This window comes from Pundamilia nyererei, unplaced genomic scaffold (genome assembly GCF_000239375.1).
Source record: "Pundamilia nyererei isolate P.nyererei 1_Seehausen unplaced genomic scaffold, PunNye1.0 scaffold00441, whole genome shotgun sequence".
NCBI classification, from domain to species: Eukaryota; Metazoa; Chordata; class Actinopteri; order Cichliformes; family Cichlidae; genus Pundamilia; species Pundamilia nyererei.
In genome coordinates, this window is record NW_005187842.1 from 170,813 (window position 1) to 180,838 (window position 10,026).

At 41.9% G+C, this 10,026-nt stretch overlaps 1 protein-coding gene across 2 annotated transcripts in view; it reads right to left on the minus strand.

Annotated features, from left to right (window-relative positions):
- vps35 (VPS35 retromer complex component) overlaps positions 1–10,026 on the minus strand; it is a 31,633-nt gene that overhangs the window by 10,793 nt on the left and 10,814 nt on the right. For both annotated transcript variants that reach the window (XM_005753586.1, XM_005753585.1), the window contains exons 11-17: positions 8,908–9,056; positions 7,127–7,334; positions 6,108–6,263; positions 4,200–4,322; positions 3,930–4,109; positions 2,756–2,995; positions 2,265–2,408 (exon numbers count right to left, since the gene is read on the minus strand). In XM_005753586.1, the coding sequence (XP_005753643.1) occupies positions 2,265–2,408; positions 2,756–2,995; positions 3,930–4,109; positions 4,200–4,322; positions 6,108–6,263; positions 7,127–7,334; positions 8,908–9,056 (1,200 nt within the window). The remainder of the gene's footprint in view (positions 1–2,264; positions 2,409–2,755; positions 2,996–3,929; positions 4,110–4,199; positions 4,323–6,107; positions 6,264–7,126; positions 7,335–8,907; positions 9,057–10,026) is intronic.

Below are 10,026 nucleotides of genomic sequence, written 5' to 3' on the forward strand. Positions count from 1 at the left end.
TGTTTTTAAAAAGTAACTAAGCAACTAAGTAATTAATTACTTTTGAAAATAAGTAATCAGTAAAGTAACGGGATTACTTTTTTGGGGAAGTAATCTGTAATTAGTTACTGATTACTTTTTTCAAGTAACTTGACCAACACTGGCCCTAGGTGATGTGACATCAAACTCCATGACAGGGGGTGTGTGGCCAGCATGAAAACAACTGTAGTCAGGATCTAATATTAAGTGACACAATGCCACCTAGTGGCAACAGATAATCAGCAGTAGATGATAATCATCATCCCATGCAAATAACATTTCAGTTGGTGGATCCGTGCATGATATGCATTAGGGTGACTTGTAGTAAGTAGGTAATTTCCATCACCACCTAGTCGGCAAAGGTAGTATATTTAGTGGGTAAATAACAACACCAATCAACATCCCAGACCAGATAGCGGCTCACCCACACCACGCCCAAGCCGTAGTTCAACTTGACAACGGCATGCTTGGACATGCAACAGGGCGCACAAGCCCTCCTACTGCTGTTTGCAGCTTTGTAAGACAATAGAGAATTAGGTCTATAAGCTTCTGGATAATTACACTGTTTTAGTAATTTTGATTATTAAAATCTACTGTTGATGTGCACAGAGCGAACATTATTAAACCGTATCATTGTCCAAACATTTATAGACCTAACCAATGTTCCCTCTAATGCTTCACGTATCTGAGCGAACACACAAACTGAGCGTCCCTTGGACCGCTGTGAGCAACAGCAGACGTGTGCACTGTGGTCACGCCAGCATCCAAGCGACATGTTTATTAAAGTAATCAAATTACAGCATTTACATTTATGTTAGACTATCTTTAATTAACTGCTTTAACCCACTTACAACGAAAATGTTAAAAAATCTAGTCATTGACCTGTGCAGCATGTTAACACTATTGGAAGGAAAAATAACTTGAACTCCAATTTTGAAAACAACTTTTTTTTAATTAATTTTTTTTTATAAAGCTCTGACTTGTATTATGAGTCTGTGGTCTGGGAGAGAGTCGGTAACTCTGTCTGCAAAATACAGTAAATAATGACCAGTGTTGGGCAATTAATTATATAGTTACTTCTTCAAAAAAGTAACTGAGTTAAGTTTGTTGCAGCTGTTTACCTAAAAATGCAGCCAAGGCGGGTTTTAAATAAACATTTCAAACTATTTACAGAACAATCAGCTGTTCTGCATCAAATCTGATGCCACACAAATTATTTGTGCCGCTCCAAAAAATAATTTGTGTCCACTATGAGATGAAGGAGAACAACAGCCTGATACCTGCAGGCCTGACAACAGCAGATGTGTCACAGCTGTAACACCTGTAACACTCAGCAGTCGCCTCATTGTTCTGACACACAACAAAACTACTCACTACACTACACACTAACTACACACTAACTACACACTAACTACACACTAACTACACACTAACTACACAAGATTTGTGCTAAACGTTGCAAATCTCTCACATCTCAAACACGCCCTCACTCCTAAAACTTCCTCCTTCCTAAACAACTAAATGCCATGTTGCCATATCATTTTTTGATTGGTCCACATGGTACATTTTTCCACCAATAGGAAAGGGGGTTGTCTTTGCTCACAGGCTTTCGAGCGTTTTCCTTATAAAACGCCGTTTTTACAGTTTCTTCCTGCAGTAAATATGAACAACGACAGTATTCAGGAAGAAAAACAAACAGTGCAGATATTTTATCATAACTCTGGTTTTACGTGGCCGATCAACACAATTTAAAAACTGGTATAAAGTCCACACTTTGTCCGTCAGTTGTTCGTCTGTCCTGCTCACATCTCCAATGGTTGGACACGTTGTCATTAACGTGGCTTCACTCCACATCAGCCGCTTTGCTAAAACACCGGTGTCGCACATAAGGACGCTGTCAGAGCCTGTCGACGTTGATTAGCTGCGTATATCATATCCGAATGTGAATCGCATCATTGGCTGGACTGTGGGATACGGTGGCATCGTTCTGATCCCATACGGGAGCAGCCAGTCACTGACTAAACTGTTAAAGTTTTAATTTAAATTTCAATTCAGGTTAGATTTTTTTTTGTGTGCAACGCAGATGTTCTGTGCGCAGAGACGTGCCAGCAGTGCTTAGCGGGAACATTGGACCTAACTGTTAATCAACACTTTAACTTGAGTGGTTGGTTTGAGGCAAATGAAGAAATTATTCTCTCTGGCAAAATGACCAGTTACTGGTTAGCACAAACATTTTTTTGTCTTACCGCATCGTTTTCCCTCTCATAGAAGCAGACGTATCTGTTGAGGATTTCAATGAAAAGCTGAACTTGCAGTGATGGATCCATGCACTGGTTGGCAATCTTCAAGGCTTTCTTTAGACACTCCATCACCCGCTTACCATCACGGATCTAAATGTGTAAAATGAGCAGGGAGCATTTAGAGATGTGCAAAAAGACTAAAGTGCACAATAGCATTAACAGCATTATATAGTGTGTTAAAGCGCACTGTGTCCCGTAAAACTGAACTTGCTGATCCTTCCATCCATTTGATTCCATAACTAATCTTTTGGGGTTTAATACAGTGACTGTTTAGCCTTCTTCCTCCTCTAGAACAAAGTCCTACACCACACACTGATGATTCCATTTAAATGTCAATTTTAAAGAACGTCACTCATCTGCATGCACATGATTTTACTACAACCATCTTCAACAACTTTATGTTAGTGTGTGGGGAAAAAAGCCTAATTCCAACACACCTCTTCACCATTTTTGTCAGTGCTGCGACCTGACCAGAAGAGATGGGCACAGATGCTGACAGCTCTGCACTGGTCAGGCTTCTTCAGCAGCTTGGACGCAGCCAGTGCACACTGAGTCCTCAGGGGCTCGTGGTTTTCCTCGCTGAAGCATCGCATTCGCTCAAAAGTGCCAATAATCAAGGTGATGGCTGCCAGCTGAGCTTTGGAGTCACTGATCTCATCCTCATAGAGGGAGAATGCCTAATATGGACAAAGTATGGAGAACCAAGAGAAGAGATGAAAAGGTTGAGGGGATGGAACAACACCACCCATTGACAGAAAGAGGACTGTAGCGGTCTAATGGTTTTAAAATACAACAAAATAAAGTTATGTTTTTGGTTATACACTCAAAAGTTTTAGAGCACCCCAATTTTTCCAATTATTTATTGAAGTTCAAGTCGTTCAAGTTCAGTGAATAGCTTCAAATGGTACAAGGGTAAGTGGTGAACTGCCAGAGGTTAAAGAAAGGTAAAGTTAGCCAAAACTGAAACATTCTGCACATTTGAGAATTATCCAAAAGGCCTTTTCCAGGGAACAGAACATGGGTTCAACATTTAAAACTATTCTGCAGCAATTTCAAAGAAAGTCAGGGAGTACAGTTTCCTTCACCATCAAAGGCACTCAGGACAGAACAGCATTCTGCAGGCCCATGCAATAGCCTCTGGTATATGACTAGCTGGTCAGGGGTTCATCCTTCAGCAAGATAATGACCCAAAACATAAGTCACAGTCTCCAGACTTAAACCGCATCAAGCTGTTTGGGATGAACTGGACAGAAGAGTGAAAGCAAAGCAACTAGCAGTGTTTCATTTATGGGAACTTCTGCAACAGATATGGGAAGAACTTCTGAACAATATTTGATTTCTATTGTAGAAAGAGTGCCACAGGTGTTTTCAGACACCAAAGGTGGCTACTTTGGGTCAAAGGGTTAGAATACATTTTGGTCTCTAAATTGATTCAATGATTTCTTTTTTCAGTCCAACCGCTTTCATTTCAGAGTGCAATGAGACATTAAACTGCAGAATTTTCAATAAAAAACTGGAAAAACTCAGGTATCCAAAACTTTGACCGGTAGTGTGCACACATGTATGTATATAAACTATTTAAAGGCATGACAGTATTATTAAACATTCTACCTGTGACATGAACTCATACGCTACAGTCTCGTGGTTTTCAAAGCCAATCTCCCCTGCAGCCAGCGCCCCCTGCAGGAAGAGTCGAAGAGGCAGCTCGGCGAGCTCAGCCTTAATGAGTGCACTGATTGTCTGGTGGGCAAAAGAAAAAATCTTCTGGCACTTCTTTTCCCATTTGTCATCCTAAGAGGAAAAGAAATTGGTATGATTTCATAACAGGACATAAAAGAAAATGCATTATGTGCTTTGTGATGAAAAATAACATTTGCTCACGGTGGAGGAGTTTTCCTTGTATCGAAAGGCTAGCTGGTAGGCAGCAAACACAAGGGGAGGCAATGTGTAACGAATCCTTTGGTTTCCACCAGCTCCAAAGTGTTTGCGTGCTGTATTAAGAATCTGAAGCAAACAAGAACAAAGTTAAGTGAAAACCACTGGTCTCAGCAAAAACACTCACAGAAGTACAAACTTAGTCAGAAATGTAATCTGCTGGAATTTTCCCAAGAACTAGATAAGGTGGGGACAAAGGAAGCACTGCAGCACTATTCTCAGAATCCTTAGCAGCAACTTAAAGGACACCACCTGCAGGACTCTAATGCATAATGTGCACAATTAAGACTCTTCGGGTTCGTCTCAAATGCTTGAAAAGAAGACAACTGGACTTCTACAACTTCAGATACATTTCCACGAGGCTTCTTTCATTCTGAAAACAAAAGGTGGAGTGAAGAAGAAGAAGAATCCTTTATTGTCATTATGTCTTCACACACATAACAACATTACATTCACATATACACACAATCAAGAATAGAAACAACAGGTAAGATATTATGTGGAGATCCAGGAAGATGACGTCCACACTGCCTGGACCTCCACCAACGCACAATGACCTCCACGGTCTTGCTGGTGTTCGGGTGTTGGATCTCCTCTCTACAGTGAGTCTCATCATTGTTCCAATATCAGACCCAAACAAAACTTAAATACTTCAACATAAAACTAGTAAAACAAAAATAAATACAGCTTCACGACTGTGTTAGTGAACAGTTTTGAGCAAATACAGTGAATAACGTCGGGCTGAGCACACCGCTCTGTGGCAACCAGTGCATCCAGCTCCTCATTCTCACCACTGGAGTAAGGGCGACGTAGCCGCTGAGGCAAGTGCACCCGGTTAATTTAAACCTTGGATTGGTTCCTGAGGGTTATTGATTCACTATTAATCACGCGAGTCATCACATGAGCCAAAAAACATTCTTAGGTCATCACTGGGTGTTAAGGGTGAAACCGGTGTAGGACACTGTCACCCCACCATCAGTGGAGCTATTGAGGTCACCTGAAGTGGCCGGAAGGATGTCAGACTGCACAGTAAGTGGCTGATACTTCGTGTCATAGGCTACGCCTCTATTCAATGAAGATGGTTCACAGTGGACACAGATGATCTCATTTTAGCAAACCACCTGTCTTCTTGGTCCAAAATGTGAACATTGGTATCCTGAGTGACCTTTAGATGTAGAGATACACGTGAGTGTGCAGCTGATTTCATTTAGGTCCAGTTGGGAGAACCACTAATCTAAGATGGTTTTTTGTTTGTTTTTTTAAACACACGACTCTTCCTCTTCTTTCCTTTCTGCTTCAGAAGATACATTTCTGCCTGACGTTGCAGGATCCTGATGACTCCACGCTCGTCTTCCAGAGCAGGGCTCTCAAAATCGCTTGCCCGGCGTCCCGGAGTTAGCAATATCTCCGGTCGGGTGACCAAAATCTATCTCAGCCCCGCCCATCGGTTATCATATAGCCCGACGGGCGGGGCGACTTTGCGAGCCCTGCAGAGGGTGTGGTAAGTCAAAGCGTAGGCTTCTGGGAGTCTGTGTCGGCTTCCGGTAAACTTCAATGTTGAGGCTTACAGCCTCCTTAACGAGCAAAGCACAGTCCAGGAATGGTAACCCTGATATCCTCCCTGGTAAATCAGTGAATGTCACCCGCATACCTGAACCTGTGGCTCAGTGCCGTCCCTCTCAGCCCCTTCCTCCATGATAAGCTTAGCTACAGTGGGGGGGACAGAGGAGCCCATGGCACGTTGTTGGCCTTGCCTGTACAAATGTCCAGTTGCCTTGTTTTCAAGCACTCAAGACTACCACAACCTTGATGACTGAGAACGTAGAAAGACACAATGTTAACGCAAACACCTACAAGATACTGCTGATCAGGATCTTCAGAATGGAGCAGATGGATGAAACGACCCACAAGGCTCTGCTCCTCTGCAAAGTCCTCTGGGTCTGGATCTTCAGTTGGTTGGTCTGGCTGGTCCTGTATCAGTGTGGACACCAAGTTCAAGATGGCGTCCACCTAGAGGAACAAAGGGTACAACATTAAACCGATACTATTTACAAACTGTGTAACCAGGTTAGATGTCTGCACAAAAACCTTAAAGAATACTTTAACATGAAACTACTAAAACAAAAATGAAAAAACAGCTTTTTTTATACAGATTTCTCACTAATCTAAGAAAATATGACAAGTTGTATCACAAAGTACAGATGATACTGCAGCCATACATAACCAGCGTGCATTCAGCAAGAGACTGTGGCTGTGGTCAAACAGCCTACATAAGTTTTCTGTTAACATCACTTTTTCATCTGTCGGTGAGGGCTTCTCTACGTCGACTGTAGTTTGGGGTTTTTGTCAACTTTTACAAGCCTATTTGCAAGGTTGTTGGGAAACTATATAAATGTGTCTGCAAAAAGTTGGTTCTGTTCATCTGGACGCAGCGTTTTCTAGGAGAAACGTTTCGTCATCATCAGGTGACGTCTTCAGTCTCAGCTGACTGCAGGTTTCAACCTTATAAACAGGACATTTGCATAATGACTGAAACCAGCCCACTGAAGCAACAATGGGCTGGGAGGGCAGGTCCTTAATCATAATTATGCAAATTCTCATGACCACTGATCAAAGACCTCTGATCAGTGGCCATGAGTCCCATTCACAGAGAGTTGGGGAATGGCTGCAATCACAGCATGTAAGATGCCAACTTTGGGAGATTTACTTTCCTGGATGATTGAGATGCATCAAGACGATATTTAAATGTGTAAAAAAATAATTAGTATCTATGAAAACCACACATCCTTTCTTATGTAAAATGTTGCTAGGGGGGTGTTTTGTCTGATGCTCTGTCGGTTTAAATACAAATCTACAGCTGTTAGATTAATAACCTGCTCTTGTGCCACAATGGTGGTGTTGTAGTCCAATGTGTTGCTCAGCACATAGCAACTCATGTTCTTGCGGGACTCATAGTCGAAGTATTCAAAGAGTGGTGGGAAGTGTTTGAGCTGCAGGACCATCAGCACATTGTTGTAGGTATCCACCGGGATCTTCAACAGCCTGGTAAGTTCCTTTGACACCGCACTGCTGGTTGCTATGCTAGAGGACGGAGAAGAAAGGAGACTGAAAATGTTTTTCCCTGCACGATTAAAAGAAGTCGACTCAGGTTTACAGTTCCAAGGGACAAAAAAACCCCTCATACCTTCAGGGGGGATCAGTATGGGCTCAAAGATCAAGTTTGTGGAAATTATTAAAGTTGAGAAACTGAGTGAGGACACACATAAAAGTAAGCATATGCTTAGAGATGTTTCTGCTGACATGCTGTTTGTTCTTCTCCAAACATCTTTGCTCTCATCTGTCTAAAGGACTTTGTTCAGTTGCAACTTTGCAAAATGAAGTCACACTGTCAAACTCTTTTTAGAGAGAAGACATTTTGTTTGGAAAATGGCAACATTTCCAAATCAGGCATACTTGTAACCTCTGTTTTGCACTTTGACCTTTAACATGCTTACTGAGGCCTCCAGAGTCAGGGAGGCTCTTGGGTCGATTTTGTGGGACAACACGCTCTTGGACGGGGCTGTCTTGGATGTTTTCCATTTGTGAATAATCTTTCTCACTGCACAGAGTTCAGATTGATTGGAAATGGTCTTCTAGCCTGACCCAGATTAAAGGGCTGCTTCCCTCAGATCACTGCTGATGTTGTTCCTGCTTTGCTTTTCTCAAGAAAGCAATGTATTACTCATTACTTGTTATTCTTCAAAGTAATCCAGTACTTTGCCTAATTAATTACAGTAACTGTTACATTGCTTTTGACTCTAGGCTGCAGTCCCACATCAACACAAATCTATACTAATGAGGACACATTTGATCTTTCTCCTAGATTTCAGCTATTTAACACAAAGCAAAGTTGAAAACCGACCAAAGGGCCAAACAACTTGGTGATCCTACATTAGAAACACGAACAGGTAGAAATGCAGCCTGACTGCTACCTGCTGAAGGGTCTGCTGGTCTGCGGTCGGCACAACATTAAAAAAATCCCGTCGACTTCTTTGCAAGCTTAGTGTTAGCATGCCACATATGTAATGTGATTATTGTAACATGGTACTTCAGTGTGTTAACACACAGCTGACTCACTACTGACACACCTACAAACAACCAGAGGGGCTCACATTTAACTGATGATCAGTCAGCCAAGCACCATTTTTAATTCAGTTTTATTTAAAAATGACAAATCACAACAAAAGTTGCCTCAGGGCGCTTTCTATTGTAAGGTAAAGATCTTAAAAGAATACAGTGCATGTGATAATCAGGACCTGGCGGCTACTTAATGCCCATGGAAGCAGGAAGCCTGGACTGTACCGCTTCACTGACTTACCATCTTGTTAAATAAATAATGAGACTGTATAATATGTCATGTGCTTTTGTGCATCTGACGATGTATTTGCCAAATGTTAAGATGATTATTATGTCCTGAGATGTAAAATCTTTCATCTGCACAACTCATGAAAGCAACCAAGTTTCTAGTTTCCTCAATAATACTAATAACACATCTCAATATGCACATTTATGTTATAAGAATGAATGCATTCTGCAGCTTTTATTAAACACAGCTCTATGATTTCATGACATCACACGGCTCACTCAGGAGTTCATCAGGGGGCCAGAGACTTACTGTTCCAGGTTGAGCTTGTTGAAGATCTCCACAGTACTCTCCAGGACTTTGTCTACATAATCTACACGTTCAGGGTAGCACTTCATGGCCAAATTGATGAGAGAGACCTGAAGCGATACAATATCCTCTGATGGCATGTCCTGGCGAGACTGAAAGAGTAGACAACAGAAGGGAGCAGTAGTCCCGTTGTTAGTTACACTTACTCTAGTACTCTACCTAGGTTGAGAGGCTCCGCCTTTGACTCCGTTGTCCTGTAACAAATAAATTATGATTGCTAGTTTGCTAAGATCCTAATATGATATACCATCTCTGTTAGACTTTAAATGTGGCTCCATAATAATATTATGTGCTTTTAACGTGCTCACACTCGTATGGTTAAGGATAGCTCTCTCCCAAAAACCTTTTGCATTCAATAAAGTAACTCTGTCATCTACTTTGGTCAAACTAGGGCAAATACAATGTTTTGTCTATATTGTGATACACTCTAGATATATCATGACAGGTCTTGCGCCCCAGCTCCCCCGGTACCGCGGGTGAGTTGCAGCTTAAGCCTCTGTGAAGTCAGGTTTTTTATGTCAATATCAGCATGTGTGGTATCCACTGAACCTCCAAATCTCAGCTAAAAGCTCATATAAACCATTTCTACGACCAGCAAACACAGCGAAAACAACAAACAATGAAAACATCTGTTACATAATTTTGTAAAATGTGCCTAAACAAACATGGAAGCCACGAACTCACTCGACTTCACACAACCAAGCCAATGGCACATTGTCTGAAAGCAGAGATCTTCCTACACTGCAAGTGTCGAACACCACAAATATACTGCATGTTAAACAGTAACATGCAATCAGACTCACGTGTGCTGTTTTCCCCGTTTCTCTGGCGGACAGCTGTTGTAGTTCGTATCACAGCCGCTGGTTTATTGAAGCTTTTCTTTGGTGTGTGGGGCGATGTTCACACGCGCAGTTTAAAACATTCGTAATTTTGCAGGGGATGACTTGTCAGCTGGCGGAATACATTTGTGGTACTGCTACCTTTTGTAGCAACTAGGGATGGGTACCGGTGTCCGGTGCCAACGGTAGTAACCAGACCGAAAAGCAGCGCACATTTCGGTGC